This window comes from Oryza glaberrima, chromosome 2 (genome assembly GCF_000147395.1).
Source record: "Oryza glaberrima chromosome 2, OglaRS2, whole genome shotgun sequence".
NCBI classification, from domain to species: Eukaryota; Viridiplantae; Streptophyta; class Magnoliopsida; order Poales; family Poaceae; genus Oryza; species Oryza glaberrima.
In genome coordinates this window covers 23407421-23429825 of record NC_068327.1, presented here as the reverse complement: position 1 = coordinate 23429825, position 22405 = coordinate 23407421, and the positions used below count along the sequence as shown (strand labels likewise).

The 22405-nt window shown below is 48.2% G+C and overlaps 2 protein-coding genes across 2 annotated transcripts; one reads left to right on the top strand and one right to left on the bottom strand.

Annotated features, from left to right (window-relative positions):
• Nucleotides 1-14195: 14195 nt before the first annotated feature.
• On the top strand, nucleotides 14196-15131 carry LOC127764205 (probable inorganic phosphate transporter 1-9). Its single transcript, XM_052289054.1, has one exon. It carries the CDS (start codon nucleotides 14215-14217, stop codon nucleotides 15121-15123), a length of 909 nt encoding a protein of 302 aa, XP_052145014.1. The 5' UTR covers nucleotides 14196-14214; the 3' UTR covers nucleotides 15124-15131.
• Nucleotides 15132-20081: 4950 nt separating this feature from the next.
• Nucleotides 20082-22325, bottom strand: LOC127763497 (protein TAB2 homolog, chloroplastic). Its single transcript, XM_052288222.1, has 3 exons — nucleotides 21454-22325; nucleotides 21169-21312; nucleotides 20082-20535 (listed from the first exon to the last, which is right to left on the bottom strand). The coding sequence occupies exons 1-3, from the start codon at nucleotides 22226-22228 to the stop codon at nucleotides 20276-20278; spliced, it is 1179 nt and encodes a 392-aa protein (XP_052144182.1). The 5' UTR covers nucleotides 22229-22325; the 3' UTR covers nucleotides 20082-20275.
• Between the last annotated feature and the right edge of the window lie 80 nt (nucleotides 22326-22405).

The following is a 22405-nucleotide window of genomic DNA, read 5'->3' as shown; positions in this document are numbered from 1 at the left end:
GCTAGAAGGAACGAAACATCAATTGCATATGCTGATACGCATGCATGAATGCATGCCATGTTGCATTGGCTGGCGATGCAGCTATAGCTAGCAGCTGTGGTCCTTTTCCACATGGGACTCGATGTGGTAGCATAAAGGTGGAACAGAAAGGCCTGATGCGATGAAGCAGTGCCCATTTATGAGCTCCGGCAACAAACCCGCTCTTTCAAAACCGCGCCGCTGCGCTCTCTCTCTCTCTCTCTCTCGCCGCTCGCGCCGCGGCGCTGCATGCGTCGATCGATCGATCGGCCGGCCGGCCGCGGAGAGGAATACAGCTAAGCTAAGCGCGCGCCGCGACGACTGATCGACTGTGTACTGGCACTGTTCGAGTTTTATGGGAGAGACAGAATGCCATGGCGCGCGCCGGCCGGCAAACGTTTTCAATTTTGAGGCCCCCTGCTGTAGCAGCTGCTGCATGCTCCTCCTCTCTTCCGTTCCCTGCATTGTTTTCAACTTCTCATTGACTGCAGCTAGCATGTCTGCAACAACCATGCATCCAGTGTTCTTGTTTTCAAATCAAAATACATTACTATCTCCGTTTTTTTTCCCAATAAAGCCGAGTTTAGTTCCAAACTTTTTCTTCAAACTTTCAACTTTTCCATCATATCAAGGGTGTGTTTAGTTCACGTTAAAATTGGAAGTTTAGTTAAAATTGGATTGATGTGACGGAAAAGTTGAAAGTTTATATGTGTAGGAAAGTTTTGATGTGATGAAAAAGTTAGAAGTTTGAAGAAAATTTTTGCAACCAAACACGGCCCAAAACTTTCCTACACATACAAATTTCCAACTTTTCCGTCACATCTTTCTAATTTCAACCAAACTTACAATTTTAGCGTAAACTAAACACATCCTAATTGAGTATTCCCTCTGTCCAAAAAAAAGTTTAATCCTAGCTATGAATATGAACAAATGGGATTGGGTACACCCTTCGTTTTTTTAATGACTCATTCATTAGAGGACGCAAGTAGCTTTTGGTCTCCCCGCGAAAAAAAAAGTAGCTTTTGGTCAGTTCTACGAACTAATTAAAGCTCTAATTTTTTTTATTAAGATACCAGGTTTGCCTGGGTCTCCATTAACATGTTATTCAAACTTTTTAACGATATATTTTGTGCGAAAACTTTATACATAGAAGTTACTTTATAATAACAAATAAATTCATTTTTCAAGTTTAAAATAATTAAAACTCAATCAATCATGCACTAATGACTTTTTTTGTTTCACTGTGTCCATACTAAATGTTCATATATATTTTTAGTGAACTTAAATGGGGCCTAATTCCATTCGTGTAGTAGCTCGGGAAGACATGTTGACTGTTGAGACATCAGTAATTCGCTACTCCTGTAATCCTGTTCTATGAGCTAGCTCGAAGCCCAGCCGGACGGTGTTGCCATACATGCAATCGAAACCGCACACGCGCAGTTGGTTGGCGAGACGGTTGCTCCCAACATGGAACTCGATCCAGCTTAGCTGGGGACCGCGCTTAATTTGGTTGGTTTCTAGCCATGGCCATATAGACTGTGTTTAGTTCAGCGTAAAGTTTGAATTTTGGTTGAAATTAAAGATGATGTGACTGAAAAGTTATGTGTGTATGACAGGTTGATGTGATGGAAAATAACTGAAGTTTGGATCCAAACTTTAGATATATATAAACACAGTCATAGCTTAATTAGATCGAATGCTCATGCATGAACACACATATGTTGGATCCTACTCTTGCATACGCGAACAGTCAATCTCTCTGTAGTACACAGTGGCATATACTCTACGGATGCACGAACGGTTTTATCATCGTATGTGCGCGCAAACAGCACTCATTATAAGTTCATAACAGTGACGGATGCAGGTGATCAATCGATGGCTGATGTCGTTGTACTATATGGTATAGTAGCAAGTACAGTAACGTGTATACGTGCTTGCATGTGATATGATGGAGAGATCGATCGACGTACGTGCCACGGTGCAGATCGACAGTGTTGACGACCAAAGTTTCAGACCAGCCTCAGCATGCATGATTTGGTGTTTAATTACCCCTTCTTTGTTGTGTTTGTGTAGCTGTTCTATCTTCTCTATCAATGAAATGAGGCAAACCTTTATTTTTGTCCCATTTTATCAGATGAGAAAAATGTACTTGCATTGCATGTGTGTGCCCTTGATGCGTGTGAAAGAAAAAGGAATAAAGGGTAGTACTGTAGTAAAACTACTGCGGAGAAAAGGAAAGAATTGCTGCTGCTTGCTGCTGCTGTGACTTGTGACTCTTCAGGTTCAGGGTGTTTGATGCGTTACAGCACCCTGTAAGGCCCTGCAGTCATATGGATGGTCACCCATCAGGAGGAGGGATGTGTACATGTACTCCTACGAGATCGAGAGCCATGCATGCATATATGCATGGTAGTACTGGCTATCTACTGCCAACCTAGTGCATCACATCTCTTTGCTACAAGCTCACGCAACGAGAGAGAGAGAGAGAGAGAGAGAGAAAGAAAAAGGAGAGAGAGATCTTTGTGATCTTGTAGATGTCAGTGTGGTGATGGGAAAGAACTAAAGGAGGCCCCCAAGTTTGGGGAGAGGGGGGTACTAGATGTGAGGGTGGGTTGCCTGCATTTTGACTTGCACCTTTTTGGCAACTTAGGGTTTACAAAAGTTACAAACGTACAGCGCCAACAGCAAGCTACTCCAGCTGCAAACTGCAAGTAAATGCGAGTTGCTGCGATCGTCGATCTCTTTTCCCTCCTCCTTGGCTACTACGCTGCCCTCTGCTAGCTATCATGAGAGCCACTGAGCCCCCTCTTCAATGCCCCTGTAACCGCTTAGCATTTACACACTCTCTCGCACACATATTCATACAGTCTCAGACTCTCTCTCTCTCTCACACACACACTCACACACACCACACAAACAGAAATGCAGACACAGTGCCAGCCATATGTATGGCAAGTTGAAGCTTAACTCTCTCATTGTCTGCCTGCCAATATGTTGAATTTTCAGAGGTGCATGAGACTTCCTCTTCAGTGCACGGGGACCTATAGTGTTGTGAGAGCCATGTACTCCCTCCATCCCAGGATTTTGAGTTTTCGCTTGCAACGTTTGATCACTCGTCTTATTTAAATTTTTTTTGCAAATATAAAAAATGAAAAGTTGAGCTTAAAGTACTGTGGATAATAAACTAAGTCACGAATAAAATAAATAATAATTTCAATTTTTTTTAATAAAATGAGTGGTCAAACGTTACAAGAAAAACTTAAAATCCCTTATAATAATATTATGGGACGGAGGGAGTAGCACTGAAAATGTACTAAACACGGCAATTGAATGCTGAATGTCCAAAACATGCATTAGCTAGCTTAGAGGGAGAGGCACTATGGATACCAACTTGTTCATATTAATGTGTGGCCCCATCTATTAATTCGATCTGTAAATCCTATATACTTATATAGTTCATCACCATTAAGTATAGTTAATGCCATTTCTCTTTTATCTCATTAAGCCACATTACCCCAATTATTTTTAGCCTTTGTATGATAAATCTATGGTTCAAATTGTTTCTTCTTTCTTCTCCGATAACACCATGCATAATTTTTAGGCTCAAAATTCACAAGTATCAATTTGTTAGTTTTAATAATCATATTACATCTTATTTGTACATACTATACAACTTAATTTCCCACATTAATGCGGCGGGGTATTTATCTAGTTAACTATATTGTGAAGCTCCACTACTAGTTGAACTCAGTGCACAAAAAGCTTCTATATTGTTCACTTCCATAAATTAAATCCGTAATGATATACAGTACTTATCCCCACTAATTAGCACCAAGAAAAGGTACTACTGGAGAAACTATTTTTGATCGGTCGGCCGAATTTTACAATAGTCCCGGTTCCAATAAAAACCGGAGTCCCGGTTTAAAAGCTCAGGGGTACTTTTTGATCTTTAGTCTCGATTGGTAACATCAACCGGGACTAAAGATTATTTTTAGTCCCGGTTCAAAAAACGGCAGGCAGTGTCAGACCCTTATATTTTCTTTATAAAGATCTATTTGTAGTGGGAAAAAAGATCGGCATACACGGAGATCGAGGCGTGCGCGTGGATCCGATCGAGGAGGCATGCGCGTGTGGTTTCTATCTCCTCCTCCTCTCCTTTATCTCATCTCCTCCTCTCCTCACTAGCCCTATCTCTTCCTCTCCTTCTCCTTCCTCCTCCCCCTCCCCCCTGCTCCCACTTCTCTGGCAGGCGGCGGTGGCCGAGCGGCTAGCACGGAGGGCAGCGCGGCTGGCTGTGGCAGGCTGAAGGCGGCGGCCGGCGCACAGTGGCCGGTTGCGCCTTTGCCGGATTTGGGTTGTTATTTTTTTTAGAATTTGTGATTCGGATCTAAGATGTATTTGATTTGTGTGTGATGTGAATATGTGATGTATTTGTGATGAATTTTGTAGAACTTGTGAGGTAATTTTTTTAAGATTTTGTGATGTATTTGGGGATGATCGATTTGAGGATTTGGAGGTGACAATCGATTTGGGATTTTACGATTTGGGGATTATTGATTTGGGATTTCACGATTCGGGGATGGGGGATAGAGTGAAATCAATATATTAAAAACAATGAAGAAAAGAAAAAAAATAAAGGAGCAAACGGACCTATCCTGGCTCCATTTTTAGTCTCGGTTGGTGTTAGTCCCGGTTAATAACACCAACCGGGACTTAAAAATGGATTTTTACTCCTGGTTATTTTACCCGGGATTAAAGATGGGCATCTTTAGTCCTGGATTCGTGGTCCCGGTTGTATAACCGGGAGTATAGGAGGTTCCCAACCGGGACTAAAGCCCTTTCTCTAGTAGTGATATGTGTTTATTACAATTACAACTTCTCATGCATCAGTTCTGCCATCTGCATATACTGGTATATATATTGTGAGTCCAATAAATCAATAGAGTATAGCTGATTATGAACAGTGCTGCACATATGTACAAATTTATAGATCCACTACAAGTTATGGAGTAACTACTACACATAATTTTGGCCATCCGATTTTATATCAGCGGTTCAAATTCAATGATATATAGTAACAATATGAACAGGACTCCGTACTGCAGTATTTTGCTACAGTGCTATATATGGACTGTGCAGTGTGTAATCTAGAGATTCTAGACCGTCCGATTTGCATCCAATGATGCTCACTGCAGCTGTTTAAGTTGCAGTCAGCTGATCCAAACTAGTCCCATACATACCAGGCGAAACAAATTAATTGCTCCCTTTTTGTAGCCAGGTACCAGCTGCACGTACGTTCATCATGGGCTCATGGCCGAACTGTTTGGCGTACGTTATATGTACGCTGGGATGGTTTGATAGAGCCCCAACTGTACGTGCTCAAGACGAGATATACATACCGATATAGGCTCATCTGGCCAGAGTTTTAGCTGAACGATTGGAAAATAAGTGCATGAAATACAGTACAGTATATTCTTACATGTATAGTAACTGGGGGCTCAAAAAGATATAAAGTCCTCATTATGGAACACTCATTTTTAATGTGGATTGGAATGCTACTCCTACGTACGGAGTAGGTGTAGTAATCTCGACAGCATTATAGCTGTTGCTGTGATAGCTTTGGTTTTGATCAGGGTAGGTTAATTTAGGGCGCTTGCAGTTTGCAGGGTTGCAGCTGGTACGGTAGACAGATGAGATTCCAACGCCGCGCATGCATGCAGGAAGACAGAAAGTAGCTGAAAGTACTAATGAGAATCTAATGCGATGCATGCGCCACCAAGTGTGTAGGAGTAATAAGGAGGGAGGGAGGCACGTGCGACCTGCGTGTGGCACGTAGTTCCATCTTTGTGACCTGATCGAGAGGCGCATCGCCTCATCTTTGTGATCTATCAGCACGTATACTGCGATGCTGCGTACTCGTACAGAGCTTGGCCAGCCAGCTAAAAAGGCTACTCCGGTACCGCTAATCATCTGCCGCATCTGCATATGCTCTGCACCACCACCCCCTACCATGCATGGTCTATGCTCGAATAGCCATTTTATGCGTATCCGTGCATGCATGGGCACCCAAATGGCCTTTGCCATATGCTCGCAGCTAGCATGCACGTGGAAGCAGATCCTCCCGTACTCACACCGCCAGTCCGCCAGTTTCCTTGCCGCTAGCTAGTAGCCGCGGCCATGCACGATCGCGCGTGTGTACAGCGCTAGCTAGCTAGCTGCGCCGCGACCCGCGAGATGCCGAGATTGCTCGTTACGTCGATCGATCGATCGCGCACATGCATTCTCTCGCGCGCTGGGCGAAATCGCCGCAGCGGCGCGCCGGCCAAAAGAGGTGACAAGACGACACGCGCGCTCGCGCGGCGCGGCGCGGCCAGCGAAAGATCGGGTACTCTACCTATACACGCTCGCAGCCTCTCGCGACGTACGTACGGCACGGGGGTCGGTCTGGTGGATGGATGGACGGGTGCTTCGCTAGCTATAGGTAGCTGCACGCATGGAGATGCATGCGACGCGATGCGAAGGCACGGACGCGGGAGGAGTTGGGAGATTTGATTCGGGGGAGGCGCATGCATGCACGGACGCGGCTACCAAGGAGGATTTTGCACCGCGGGCGGCAAAAGGCTACTAATACTAGGTGACTATTCCTAGCTGTATTGCCTATCGAGCTGCGCATGTGCATACCCTTGCGCAGTACTCCTACTGCTACTACGCGTTGCCGCAGCGAGTAGTGACACATCCATGTCCATAGATCCAAAACCCTGCCACGCCTTTCCAGAGAAAGATCGAGCAGAGAGCAGTAGTAGTACTTCGTTTTTGGTGGTGGCTGTAGGGTGCTGCGACGACGGACTTTGCTTGTGCGCCGGTGCAATAACCAAAAGTTGTTGCGTCTCATTACTGCACGTGCGTGCGTGCGTACGTTCGTGGGGGCGTGTGCGTGCACCAGCCCGGTTGGTTTGTTGGTTAGGTCCGGTATATAGGCAGGCCCGGCCGTTGGGGGGACGGACGGTACGCGCACGCTATCGAGTTTGTGGTAGAAAGTAGCCGGCGCCCCCCCATCGAATCCGTTCTTCCCTACAAAGGTTTAAAAACACAAAAGATGTTATTGCAATTGATTGTTAACGATTTGTGATTCATAAATTTGGGTTCTTCGTACGGATATCCTCTCCAAAAATAATATGTATTATAACTTTTTCTTTTAAAAAACTTGTGCACACTAGCTGCTAGTGCCAGAATGAGTAGTGTGCAAGCTAAGAAAAAAGAAACAACCACAAATGTTTTTTTGAAAAAAAAATTACCTATGACGATGGGGGAGACAATGCTTTCATGATGCAAAGTAAGCATAACTCAACCTGGGTTTACAATTCCGATTTCGTGAAATTTCAACGGCTCGACGAGGCTCGAAAGTAGAAACCATCTGAGATTTCGAGGAGTTTCATCCAAATTCAAAATAGAATTAATAAAAAAAGAAAAAATCAAATAAAATCTTATAAATACTATGATATTCATAGAACCTATTGGGATAACAAAAATTTAAAAAATAATGTATTGTGTGTATTAACTCAAACTTATATCAGGAAAGAAAAGAACAAAAAAAATAAAAAAAAAGAAAACATTTACATGTGCTAGATTGCATGTACTAGGCCCAGTTACTGATCGAATTTTCGATGATTTCGATCGGAATTTCGTCAAAACCGAACTTATCGGTAAACTCAGGGAATTTGTATTCAAGTTTTGGTTTATGAAATTTGTTCGGAATTTACCGGTTTTCCACCGGATTTCACGAAATTCCGAATTCCGCCAGAGCTCGAAACGGAAGGGCCTATCAGAATCGTAAACCCTGAACTCAACTGGTTGAGTTTCTGGTGGTGGAACCTGTCTATTCGATTCTATACTTGACATGGTGCTCGCATTTAGAGCTAATTATCTATCTATCTATTATATTATTAAAACAGCTTTGAAAGGAGGCACCACGTTCACTGTGGGGGCTAGAAATTTCCACATTAATCGGAGAAAAAGAAAAGGAGAGTCCAAGTAGAAATACAATATAAAAATAGCTGAAATTCGGAATTAAAAATACGCAATATTGAAATAAGAGTCCATATAAAAACCCAATACGAGATTAGTTAATATTCGGAATAAAAATAATAATAAAATCCAAAATCAGCAAAAAGAAAAAAAGAGTTCAAGTAGGAATAAAATTTAAAAATTAACTAAAATTCGGAATTACAAATAATCAATATTGAAAGAATAATACGTATAAGAACCCGATACGAGATTAATTAAAATTCAGAATAAAAAATAAAATAATATTCAAAATTAGAAAAACTAAAAGAGAGTTCAAGTAGGAATACAATTTTCAAACAACTGAAATTCAAAAATAAAAAATAAAAATATTAAAAGAACACTATACGGTATTAATAAAAATTTGAAAAAAAAATTCTGAAATTTAAAAAGAAAAAAATCAATTAGGAATACAATTTGTAAATAACCAAATATGGTGGTAAAAAATAAAGACTATTGTTCGAAAAGACCATCTAAAACGCATAACGAAGATAAATTAAGTAACAGGGTTATAAAAGAGTAGAGTGGTGGTGGTTGATACGACATATAAAAACTGTTAATAAAACATCAAATAGAATCCTAATAACGATTAAAAGAAGGGACGACAGGCAGGCCATGAAGCAAACGGGTAAGGCGGTTGCGGGGACTTCTAGAAAGTGAAAAAATAAACCCCATTGATAATCATATTTGATTTTTTAAAATTTCAATGACAATAAAAAGGAGAAGCAGCGGGCGGGGTGAATAGGAGTATAGTTGCAGAGCTGCCGACGGTTGGCGGGACTTCTATAAAATAAAAAATAAACTCCAACGATAGTTATGTTTGATTTTTAAAATCCCAATGACAATAAAGAGTAGGTGGCAGATGGGCTGTAGAGGCGTATAGTGGCATCACTTGACAAGACTTCTAAAAATTATAAAACATGAAACCCAACAAGACATAAACTCTAAAACCTACAATGTCCAATTTTTAAATGTTTGGAACTTCTAAAAAGTAAAAAAAACCAATGATAATCATGTTAGATTTCAAAAATCTCAATGACAATAAAGAAGGGAGGCAGCAGGCGAGCCATAATGGAGTACAATGGCAAAGCCACTGATGGTTTGGCGGAACTTCTAGAAAATAAAAAAAATGAACCTGAATGATAATTTTGTTCGATTTTTAAAATCCCAATGATAATAAAGAGAAAAGACAATGCACAGGCCGTAGATAGCTTTTAATAAATTTTAAGTAAAACCATATTGAAAAATATATGTGTCGACGTTTGATGTCACAATTCTGGTATTTGCATGGTATGGGGATCGTCGGTGCTAGGATATATGCGAGACTGAGGTAAAAGATATGGAGTCAGGGATTTTTATACAGGTTCGGGCCCTTGAATTGTCAGGTAATAACCCTATATCCTGTTGGCCGAAGCCGGTATTGCTCTTATTCATGATAATCATACCAGTACAATATTTGGGGTAGCCTATCTAACTGTTGTCGATATGGCGGTCTGAAGGTCCGACTCGTAGTCGACAACAGGGTAGCCCTCCTCCTCGAGCTCACGCCCGACGGAATCAGAGACAGTACTAGATCCCTACAGCCGGCCTCTGAAGGTACCGGATAGGGTCGATCCAGGCATATCTCTGATGTCGATATCTGGCGGCTTGTCTTGGCGTATGTAGGCTTGTATGTTGTGGCTTCTGGTGGGTGTTGATCTTCTCATCGTGGGTGTCCCCCTGTCCTCCTAGGGGGCTTGTATTTATACCCATAGGTGTCCCTTGTCCAAGTAGAACTAGGGAAACCAATATGGATACAATCCGAGTAGTCCTTGTCGTTTCCATGTAGAACTCTGGTTGTCTTTCCTTATCCGGAACTCCCTCGAGGTCAGTTTCCGTATAAGATATGGTATGTGGTGGATCCTGCCGAGATTTAGTCAACTACTATTAGATATGTGGTATCCATAACCCTGACAGTAGCCCCCGACTTCGATGCAAATGAACGAATTCATATTCTCAACTGCGCGCAGACATTGGAGTAACTGTTATCGAGCTCATGTGACCGTTCTCGGGGATAACGTTGGACTTCCTTTGTCAGCCTCGTGCAGGCACCGAAAGGGTTTGTCTAAGTCAATCTCTGATGTCGACCGAGAAAGTACAGAGCGTACGACTAAGTCTCCCGTCTTGCTGTAATCGAGAATTTAGATTGAAGTCAAGAAATTTTATCTCGGTGGGTACACCATCTCTTCATTCCGTATTCCTTGTCGAGATCCAGCAACCGTTCTCGAGCGATCGAGAAGGCGTAGAGTCTGCGACGGAGCTTTGTCGACATTTGTCGTACTCGCCTTAGTCGATCTTGGTGTAGAACCATAGAGACATGGAGTCTTCGATAATGTCGCATAGAATTTTCCTGAAATCAATACTCAGAAAAGAATATCAAATAGAAAGAGCCCCCGAGCGAATGCTCAAAGGGTGACATGTTATAATATGTATGGTAAATTGAAAATGAATTAAATTTACCGACCAATGTTTTGTGTATGAGCGTCTTCTCTCTTACCGACTTCGATCAGTCAGTTTGTAGAGTCATACACTCTTCCTAGCCCCCAGCCTTGTCGTCGGAGAATCGTTCTCGGAGGATAAGGCTCTTGGACCCTTGACCTGCCTTGGTTGAATAAGCACTGATCCTAGCCCCCAGCCGTGAAGTTGGAAAGCTCAGTTTCCGATTACACAGATTGGTTAATACGCACGGCGAGAACTCTTACACGACCAGATCTTACATGGTCTTTTGTCTTTACAGGATCCGACAAGGCCTTATCGGCTCTGGGCGTCCCCAGCCGAAGATCCCTTAGGTTCCTCGGAGGCATTGTCAAGACGGCGTAAAAGGCCAATAGGATAGGTTTCAACGCTAGGTGTCGTCGTGGTAAGGGATCTCTGGGTGCGATATTGTGTACCTGCTATCAACTTTGTTGAGGTAGAGGTAGTAGGAGAAATCGCTACACCGCTGGTCGAGGACCAGGCAGTAGTCGTAACTCGACCACTTGAAGTGGAAGTAGCCGGAGAAACGCTACGTCGCTGGTCGAGGACCAGGCAGTAGTAGTAACTCGACCACTTAAAGTAGAAGTAGTGGGAGAAACGCTACATCGCTGGTCGAGGACCAGGCAGTAGTCGTAACTCGAACACTTGAAGTGGAAGTAGCCAGAGAAACACGTCGCTGGTCGAGGACCAGGCAGTAGTCGCAACTCGACCACTTAAAGTGAGGCGAGAGAGATCACTATGTTTTACTGGTTCGAGAACCAGGAGTAGGAGTCTCTTAATCACCTATAAGGGCGCTAAAGTTGGTTTATTATATATGCATATCATGTGGCCAGCATGACTCACATACCCAACTTACAGCATATCCGGATGTCCGCTCGCAATCATGTGGGGTGATCAAGCTGACGACGTTCGCGAGGAATTATTCGTTAACAACCTTTTCTCGAGTAGTCCAGCGATGGCCGGTGCTATGAGATAGGTCGTCGATCTTCGTTGGTAGGTTGGGTGCGATAACTCCGCATTTGTCGAGAATGTTCTCGATAATGGAGTGTACTCGACCATAACCTACTCGAGTGCTCAATTGTTCCTGAAAAATATTTTCTAGAAGGCAAGATATATAGCAGATAATATCGAGTATGTATTCAAAAAACTGCATGGATCTTCTAGTATTATCAGGACATAACGAGCAGATGTAATTATCAGGCATTATGTAAACCGTAAACAAGCATGATTTATACATAAGAGAATGGAGTGAGCCCCCAGCGTTAGACTATAGTTGGCCTATCGTCGGAAGTACTCGCACAACGGATATTGTATAAGAAGCATGCTCTAGGTAAACATAATAAATTATTGATCTGACAATACTGTATAAATTGGAAAAATAGGTACGATAAATTGTGTATAAAATATTGCGTACCTTTGTAGATACATGCCGGATGTATCTACGGAATTAGTAGATCAATTATAAAAATCAATCTACTAAATACCTTTGTTGATTTGTTTGAATATTATGCAGTCGTGCTGTGTAGACATGTGTTGATGTGCATATACCGAATAGGTTTTGGAAACCGATCGGCATATGTACGTACGTCAACATGTAGGCCTGTGGATGGATATCTCCTGAGTCCTGTTTGGTCGGCACGGTTGTCATGCATGCACGTATTCCGTTTGCCTAATTCCAGTCCTAACCGGACACAAGAACGAAGCAAATACAGATTGATCTGCCACCAAGTCGGGCTTGGCATTCCTTGGATGGGCGTCGCACTCGGGACAGCAGCTGCACGGCCAGGTGGAGGTCGGCGTCTCCTTCTCGGCGGCGATGGTCCCCGGTCGGATTAGACCTCCCCACAGCCGAAGTCATCGAGTAGCTTGTTGTTGGAGAATCCATCTTTTGAACCCAACTCGTCGAAATCCTGAAGCACCAAAATCCCCCTACCTGGCGCGCCACTGTCGACGTTTGATGTCACAATTCTGGTATTTGCATGGTATGGGATCGTTGGTGCTAGGATATATGCGAGACTGAGGTAAAAGATATGGAGTCAGGGATTTTTATACAGGTTCGGGCCCCTGAATTGTCAGGTAATAACCCTACATCCTGTTGGCCGAAGCCGGTATTGCTGTTATTCATGATAATCACACCAGTACAATATTTGGGGTAGCATATCTAACTTTTGTCGACATGGCGGTCTGAAGGTCCGACTCGTAGTCGACAACAGGATAGCCCTCCTCCTCGAACTCGCGCCCGATGGAATCAGAGACAGTGCTAGATCCCTAAGGCCGGCCTCTGAAAGTACCGGATAGGGTCGATCTAGGCGTATCTCTGATGTCGATATCCGGCGGCTTGTCTTGGCGTATGTAGGCTTGTATATTGTGGCTTCTGGTGGGTGTTGATCTTCTCATCGTGGGTGTCCCCCTGTCCTCCTAGGGGGCTTGTATTTATACCCATATGTGTCCCCTTGTCCAAGTAGAACTAGAGAAACCAATATGGATACAATCCGAGTAGTCCTTGTCGTTTCCATGTAGAACTCTGGTTGTCTTTCCTTATCCGGAACTCCCTCGAGGTCAGTTTCCGTATAAGATATGGTATGTGGTGGATCCTGCCGAAATTTAGTCAACTACTATTAGGTATGTGGTATCCATAACCCTGACAATATGATTTCATTTGGGTGCTAGCCGCACAATTGCGCGGGCCACCAGCTAGTTCTTTCAATGATAAGCAACCTATCCATCAACAGCGAAGCGATTGTGATGATCTCGTCAATCTTAAGATATATCGGTTTAGTCTTTCGGAGATGTTTATAGGGGTAAGATGTGTATGTGTATGTTCATAGGAGTGAGTTTGTGCCCGTTATGAGCGCCTATATTTGTACTATGTTTCTCAAGATAAGACATAAAAGTGTACTTGGGTGCCATTGTCACTAAATATATTGATCGGGGATGTCTAATTGGTGAGTGTTCACATGTGACCTAGATACATGAACATGTTTGACCTAATTAACCCACATGCATGGCCCACCGTGGGATGTTATTTCAAAAGGTTTATGCATAGAAAGTTAATGTTAGAAACTTTTGACAGATATAGAAACATTCTACATAATTTTTTTTTGAATCCAAATCGAAACCCGCTCACGCGAGCACAACCATTTGCAAATCAGCTCTTTCGATATTGATCGTGTGTTCATCCAAACAAGACAATGTAAAAGTTTACTATATTCCTAGAAAAGAAAATCTGTTTTTATGTGAGATGCTGCTATACAAACTTATGTTTTTTTGAAAGAAGAATAAAAACCTTGCTTCGTATATATTAATATTAGGAAAAAGTACGAATTACCCCCCCGAACTATCATGGTCGTCCGAATTACCCCTGAACCACAAAACCGGATATTCTTCACCCCAACTATGTAAACCGGACGAATTACCTCCCTCAAACCAATTCAGAGCGATTTTGTCCAACGTGGCGCACACGTGGCAATCTAATCAGCGTTTTTTTAATAAAAAATTGGGGACCCGCCTGCCATACTCTTCTTTTCTTCCTCTATCTCTTCTCTCTCTCGCTCTTTTCTCTCTCGCCGCTCGCGCCGCGCGCACGGCGTTGGCGGCGACTACCCGCTCAGCGCCACCATCATGTCGGAGTACGCGAACAAGAGGACGCGCGGGGCCTTCATCGCCGCCGTGTTCGCCATGCAGGGGTCCGGGATCCTCTTCGGCGCCATCGTCGCGCTCGCGGTGTCGGCGGGGTTTCCGCACGCGTACCCGGTGTCGTCCTACTCCGACAACCACGCCGCGTCCCTCATCCCGCAGGCCGACTACGTGTGGCGCATCATCGTCATGTTTGGCACCGTCCCGGCGGCGCTCACCTACTACTGGCGGATGAAGATGCCCGAGACGGCGTGGCACACGGCGCTCATCGCCCGCAACACGAAGCAGGCGGCGGCCGACATGTCCAAGGTGCTGCACACCCAGATCGAGGAGAGCGTGGGCCACGCCGAGACGGTGAGACGGTGGTCGTCGGCGGCGAGACCTGGGGCCTCTTCTCGCGCCAGTTCCTGCGCCGCCACGGCCTCCACCTCCTCGCCACCACCAGCACGTGATTCCTCCTCGACATCGCCTCCTCGACACGCAGCGGCGGCGGCGGGTGACGCGGCGGCGGCTGCGGGGGACACGCGCGGCAGCTCGGAGGACATGCGCGACGACTGCGGGGACACGCGCGGCGGCTCGGGGGACACGCGCGACGGCTCAGAGGAGCCACGGTGGCGCGTGCGGTCGGCACGCGAGGGCAGCGGTGGCCCTCCTCTTCCACCTCCTCCTGTTGCTCCTCCGGCTCAAGCAACCTCGCTGTCGCCTCCCGCACCGACCTGCTCTCGCCTACCTGTGACCACTCCGACGCTGCCTCCCGCTTCCTCTGCAGCTTCGACATATCCGAGCACAAGCACCGCGTCCTCGCCGGCTTCTCCAAGAACACCTGCGCCGACACTTGGGCCAAGCTCCCGCTTCCACCTTGAATTAATGGAGGACGCCGCCGCGCTGCTCTAGACCCGGCCGCTGCCGTCCAACCTGACGGCCAATGGTATCTCCGCGCCGGTGAGGCGAAGAGCCTCCAAGTCCGGCGCAGCGTCAGGGACGGCGGGAAGCGAGGCGGAGTCCGTGTCGCAGCTCCCCTCGCGCACGTCAAGCTCCCGCTCCGCCGGCGCACCGCCGCGGTGGCGGCGCTGGACGCGCCATTTCTCCAAGGTGCTCGACGCGTGCCGTGGCGGGCTCCCGTACCCGTTCGCGACTGCCTGCCTCGTCGGCCGTGCCGAGGCGTTCCGTTCCTTCGGGAAGGCAGCCGACGCCATCGCCGACTGCAACCGCGCGCTCGCGCTTGACCCGCCGTGCGCGCCTGACGGAGAGAGAGAGAGAGAAAGAGGAAGAGGGGAAGAGGAAAGGGAGATGGAAGAGAATGACAGGTGGGCCCCACCATGTTTTAAAAAATGAAAATGCTGAATGGGTTGCCACGCGTACGCCACGTAGGACAAAACTGCTCTGGATTAGGTCGAGGGGGGTAATTCGTCCGGTACTGAAAGTTCGGGGTGAGTAATGTCTGATTTTCAGATTTAGGGAGGAAATTCAGCCGACCGTGATAGTTCGAGGGGGAAATTCGTACTTTTTCCTTAATATTAATAGAGTAGGAGCAAAGAAAAGTATGTTAGTGATTATTCCATTTATGTATTCGTGATTCCATCTAATACTATTATGTGATATGTAATTCCTCTGTTTAAAAAAAATAAACTAGCTAGTATTGGATGTGATATTTTATAATAATAGATTAATTCTTTTTAGGACGAATAAAGTGCAGTGTACGAGCAGTCCAGCACAGAAGAGCTAGCAGTGCTACTATTTCAGTGGAATTTCAGCACCGTGTGGGGGCGGATTGTCGTGGCCTCGTGAGACTCGGTCGTTAATTCGTTATTGCACCTGGATCTGGGGCTGGGGAGTGGGGAGGACTAGGACGAGGCCCGGCTGGGGCCTGGGAACCCGAGCATGGGGTGGAGCCAATGAGGCGAGCGAGAGAATGGGTCCGCTCGTGGTCTCGTGGCCGTGCCGTGCTGAGCCGGCCAGCGGGCCGTGGGCGCATGGTGAGCGGTGGCTCGATGACGCACGGGCGATCCTAGCTAGGCGTCCTCGTGGGCAGCAAACGGTGGGGATCATCTCTCGGCCGGCCGCCGTGGGCGTGGGTGCATGCGGGCCTGTGTGGCCTGTGGCTGTGGGACGTGTTCGCCGTGTTGGGCCTGGGAGACTGGCCTCGTGGGGCTAAGAGCGTCTCAGCTGAACATACAAAGGAATAAGTTCACTTTGGGTCCCTCTATTTGTCGCCCCGTCCCTCGACCGCAAAACCGGGTACGACCCGTCCCCCAACTTTCGAAAACCGGGCAAACAAGATCCCTCGATGGTTTTGAAGGTGGTTTTGGCTGACGTGGCGCCTACGTGGCTTGTTTGACTAGTTCTCCGTCCCACGTGGCATTGATGTGGCGCTGATGTGGCAATTATATCTTGGAAAAATAATAAAAATCGTGGGCCCACAATTTAACCATAGAAAAAATAATTTAAAAATGATGGGTCTCACATGTCAGCCAAAAAAAATAAATATGGTGGGGCCCACATGGGCCCCACATGTCATTCCTAAATGACCAAATCCAATCCTCTTCTTCCTCCTCTCTCCGGCTCTCCCCATCTCTCAGCTCCCTCCTCTCGCCGGGTGGCGTCCAGCACGATGGGCGGCGCGGCGGTGGTAGGCGGCGCGGGCGACGGATAGCGCATGGCCGGTGGCGGGCGATGGCGCGCGCGGCGGCGCGCGAGGTGCGTGGGGCAGGGGCGGCCATCTCTCTCTTGCACAACAGATGGATTAAGTTGTGACCACGATCGATCGCTTCAAACCAAGTTGAGTTCACAGCAACGAGATTCACATACTGCAATGCAGAAACGCAAACAGAACAGGCAATTCAGATGGCCAAATGCGACAGAATGGAAGAGTTAACCACAATCCAGAGCTAGAGGATTCAAACAGCAGCACCAGAACTGCTTCACTGGGTTATGTTGCGATCGCCTAATAACCAAATTGAAATCACAGCAGCAAGGTTCAAATCACCGCAATGCAAACACAGACAAGCAATTCATGAGACGATTCTCCACTGCTTCATCACAGATGCTCAAATCCAACCGAGGAACTCCAAGTTAGTTCAAAGTTCAAACCAATTCCCTTCCTCCAATCCACCGAACTTCCAGAAACACACGCGTACATTGAAACCACACTCGATTAAGAACAAGGCATGCAGAATCCGAACCAATTTCAAAAGTTCAAGAGCTCCGGAGTTTACTCAAATTCGCCATCTCGAACTCGAAGCCACGCACGCACATGGAGCAGAGCGAATCACTTACCAGTGGAAGGGAGGGCGACGGCGAGCGAGGAAGGAGGCGCGCGGAAGCCTGCACGCCCGGAGCGGCGCCTCGCACAGACCGCACACGGATGGCTGACGCACAGGTGCGGCGCCGGCGGGAGAGGAGGGAGCGACGCCCGCGCGCTCACCGGTAGACCAGGGAGCTCGCCTAGCCGTCCGCCGCCCTTCTAACTCGCCGGCGGGAGAGGAGGGAGCTCGGCACGGCTCTAGCTCCTTCGTTCCTCATCCCCTTTCCCATACGCGCGTGCCCGGGAGGGAGTGAGGTGAGTACGAGCCGCCGCCGCCGCTGTTGTTGCCGCTGTCACGGCAGACAGGGAGAAGAAGCCGAGGGCGGAGGCCAGGTCGGGGAGGAGGCGAGGGCACGGAGCGTGGTGTTGAACATGAAGGAATTGGGGGCGCAGGGGAGGGAGGCGAGGAGGCGGAGCACCGCGTCGGGAGGGGAGAGCGCGGCGTAGACGGCTTGTGGAGCGGCGGCGGGAGGATGACGAGCGTGGTGTAGAGGCGCTTGGCAATGTTGTCCCGCGCGCGCGCGGAGGGCGTCCGGGTGGTCGGCGGCGGCGACATGGATGGCGGCGTCGATGGCGTCTTCCAGGGCGCCGCCGCGCTGCTCGCCTTCACGCGGAGCGGCGGCGCCGACCACGCCCGCCGCCGCCGCCGGAGCTCACCTGCTCCGCCGCCCACCCGCGCCGTCCTTTGCCTGAGAAAGAGAAAGAGAGAGGGGAAAGGGAAGAAGAGAGAGAAGGGAGAGGGAAGAAGAGAGGAGTGAGACTGACATGTGGGGCCCACATGGCCCCCACCATTTTAAAATTATTTTTTTGTGCAGCTGACATGTGGGGCCACGTTTTTTATTATTTTTCTGAGATATAATTGCCACGTAAGCGCCACGTCAATGCCATGTGGGACGGAGACCTAGTCAAACAAACCACGTATGCGCCACGTCAGCCAAAACCGCCTTCAAAACCGCTGAGGGACCACGTTTGCCCGGTTTTCGTAAGTTGGGGGACGGATCATACCCGGTTTTGCAATCAAGGGACAAAAATCGGACTGGACAAAAAATAGAGGGCCCAAAGTGAACTTATTCCACATACAAAAGGCCTAAACAGAGGGACTGGCCGAGTAGGCACGTTGCTGATCTTAAGAGCCACTAGAGGGGAAGCCCACGAAACTACTGTAACAAACCTTGAATTTTCTTGGAAGAAGTTCCCTTTAGGTACCTTGTGTAATATCGAGTTCAAATTACATCCTCAAACCATAAAACCAGAAACGTTAAACTTTCATATTTCAAAACCAGGTCCTAAAGCAGTACGAACGATTGTTTTGGATAACGTGGCATCCTATTCACAAAAAAAAAATGCAGGTCCCGCATGTAAGTGCCTTCCACCTCTCCTCTCTCTTCCACTTCTCCCATTTCCTCTGCAGAAGCTCACCGGCGGGGAGAGGGGCGGCAGCTGATGAGCCCATTAGCAGGAGGTGGTAGCAGCAACAGGAGATTGGCGACAAGGGGGCACCGGTGGTCTATGGTGGCAGAAGAGAAGAGGAAGGAGACGAGGGAGCTGACGCAATGCGCAACGAGTTGTGATGCACCTCCAATCCGTGCACGAGGTGTCCAAGACGCTGCTCTGCCAAAGCGCGCCACACGCCACCACACAAAACCGCGTTGATTCATCTTCTCGACTCCACTCACCACCTCCGCGTGCGGCGGGCGTCCATGGACCACCACAACCCTACTATCTAGGCCACCGCCACCACCGTCGGGCTGCGTAGAGATGTAGACGCCTATAGGACCTCACAACGAGAGTCCACGTCTTCCTGCGCTAGATCTTCGTGGAGCACCGGGGCGACGTGGCGCGCTGCTACCTCACCGTCATTGGGATGGCCCTGTCCGTGGAGTAGCTGGACTTGCTCGCCGCCACTGTGCTGACACTATTGTGCTTATTCCTGCCAGTGCAACCTTTGACAAGGAAGATGTCGGGGAGTTGATTCACGCCTCCCTCCTCTCGTGGTGGTGCACAGGACACCACATTGCCATTGTTACCAATGCCGCTGCCAAGCCTAGACTTGCGGATGGACGAGCAGAACTAGTGTCATTGTGGCCTTGCTCCCGCCGCTCCTCCCCCGGCCTCCCACTATTGCTCTTTCACCTGGCCTCCTCTGCTCCCCCCCCCCCCCCCTCACTCTGCCCAACCTCGCTCATGCCGCTCCTTCTCGTGGCACTTCTCTCCATCCTTCCCATTGTGCCCATCCTCCCGCTGCACCCTCCCATGCCAGTGCTTCTCGTTCACCTCCTCCTCCTCGTCCCTCTCGTAGTCGCAACCAACAAAGGGAGATAGAGAGATAGGAATGAAGGAGATGCCAGTGTGGGTTCCACATGTTTTTTTTTTCCTGGTGCCGCCTTAGCCAAAACCGTCTCCAATACTGCCTTAGTATTAGATTTACACCGGTCTTAAAAGATGAGGAACATGTTATATCTGATATTGCCATTTAAGAACGCGCTTCAAACTCAATGACAACATGAGGGACTAAGTGAACTTATTCCATTTTTTTTTCTCAAGAAACTCATATCTCACATGAAAACACACAGAGCCCTTATCTCCTCTTCTTTTCTTTTTTCCTCCTTAGTACACCAGTGTGTAGTACAGATGGAAGGGATCTTGTATTGAAAATTTTGTTACTGGAGCTACACATACTACACAGTGATCTTTGATGGAAACACACGCTGCTAGATGCTACTGTCCGGACTGCAGGATCAATCATACAGGCGGCGGGGGAAGGTCCAGCAGGAGCCAGAAACCAACGCACCCGTCGGAGTTGAGGTTCTCCTGGATGGCCAGGAAGTGCAGGCCGCCACAGGCCTTCTTCGCCGCCTCCCAGGCCTCGGCTTCCTGCGTCGTCGCGGCGCTCTTCTGGTACCCGGCGTAGACGTACCTGGTCGAGACCCCCGCCGATAGGATCAGGTTCGCCCTGCCCGTGTCAACCTCCATTGAGCAGATCTCTAGACCGTTCATCCAAGCTGCAAGGATTGAAGAACACATGTTTCTGATTAAGCCTCTTTGAGTCCTAACACCAGTCTTGAAAATATAGAATGGTCAATCAAACATGACAGAATCAAACGGACAACTTGAATACAATGAACCTATTTAACTGTCACGAGAATGTACTCGATATGATTTTTTTTTTCTTTTGGAAGATACTTTCAGAAATTAAACTGCAGACAGTTGGTCATACAATCCCCAATTCCTACAATCTCGTGGATCAATCTACCATAAAAAGCAGCAACAATGAGGAGAATGGAATATCATACTGAACACGCTAATAAAGATAACATAAACATATATGCACTAGCCATTCATTTGATTCTTGTAAGCTGTCATTCATTTTATTTTTCCAAAGTTGAAAACATGATTCTTACACTAGTGTCATTTTTCGATACACAAGTAAACAACCATGAACTATGATTGTACAAAAAAAATTAACTCGGAAGATACCCTACGCATCCTCAATTTTGAGTAGCGTGCTGCAACATCAAATTAACTTGCACTTGCTGAATTCAGGTTTCAGTAAAGTAAAGATCCATCATACACTTGTCATTCAATTTAGCCCCTAGACCACACTACACATCTCATTGGTCATGGGAGAAACGTACCAGCTAGAGGCTTGGCTCGCGAAGATTCCACGGCAACCCCAGGTATCAAGGTGTTCTCATCGAGCTCGAACCCCAGGAGGTCCAAGTCGAGCCCCGCCCCAAACGCATACCTCCTCTCCAGCGACTCCACCTCCTCCCTCACAGCTGAACAATCACACAACAATCTGAAAACAATCAGCTCGATCGCAACAAGAGAACATGTGGATCACACTAGCAAGCACACAAAACAGCACCAATTTTTTGATGGAATTAATGGATCAGCGAATTTGCCAATACTGCACTGACCGGAGAAGGGGAGCTGCACGAACGCCCACTTGTCGCCGAAGAGATTCTCCGGCAAGCTGGTGGGGAAGGGGTTGTCGAGGGTGAGCAGCGGCTTGGTGCCGGACTGGAAGCCCGGGTGGCGGCTGTACACCGTCTCGTAGCGCTCCTCCAGCCAGAGGAGGAGGGAGACGCAGCGGCGGCTGGGGACGGCCTTGACGCCGAGCTCGTTGCAGGCGCGGGAGATGATGGTCTGCATCTGGGAGCGGAAGAAGCGAGCGCGGTCGGGGAGGGGCACGCCGAGGGAGGTGGCGACGGAGGCGAGCGCGTCGCGGAGGGTGACGCTGTTGATGGAGGTGTTGGGGAAGAAGCGGGTGAACTGGAGGGACAGCGTCGCGTCGCACACCACCAGCTCCCACACCTTCTTCCCGCGCGCGTCCAGGATTGGGCGCGAGCAGAAGTCCAGCTCCCACTCCCGGATCCCCTCCGCGTCCGCCTCCGGGTCCAGGTAGCACACCTCCGCCAGCGGGTCCATCTCCTCCTCCTCCGAGTCGCTCTTGGTCTCCTCCTCCTCGTCGTCGGCGGTGTCGGCCGCGGCGGCGGTGGAGCTCTCGGAGGAGACGGACCGGCACCGGCATGCCCGCGACGACGGCGCGGCCGCGGCGACGACGGTGCGGCAGCAATGGGCGGCGGGCGGGAGCGCGCGCGCGGAGAAGGTGGCGCAGCTGGGCTTGGAGAGGTGCAGGCTCCGGCGCAGCGCGAGGCCGTGGCCGGCGACGATGGCGGTGGCGGTCGTCATGGCGCGGGCGGAGCGCGCGCCCACGGCCACACGCAGAAGCTAACGTTGGTGGGTGGTGGTGTCGCCGCGGGCTTCGCTCGCGGCGTCGGCTCACGCGAGGAGATCTTTTCTTCCAAGTATTTTTTCGTGGGCCGGCCTAAGCCCACGTAGGCCCATACGATCACGGCGACTTGGATA

What these genes read in the sequence shown, in the direction of transcription:
- LOC127764205 (XM_052289054.1), top strand. Translation starts at nt 14,215, where the DNA reads ATGTCGGAGTACGCGAACAAGAGGACGCGCGGGGCCTTCATCGCCGCC.
- LOC127763497 (XM_052288222.1), bottom strand. Translation starts at nt 22,228, where the DNA reads ATGACGACCGCCACCGCCATCGTCGCCGGCCACGGCCTCGCGCTGCGC. An exon ending in CGTGCAGCTCCCCTTCTCCG is followed by an intron (nt 21,313 to 21,453) that starts GTCAGTGCAGTA and finishes GTGATTGTTCAG; the next exon opens with CTGTGAGGGAGGAGGTGGAG. An exon ending in GCGAGCCAAGCCTCTAGCTG is followed by an intron (nt 20,536 to 21,168) that starts GTACGTTTCTCC and finishes CAATCCTTGCAG; the next exon opens with CTTGGATGAACGGTCTAGAG.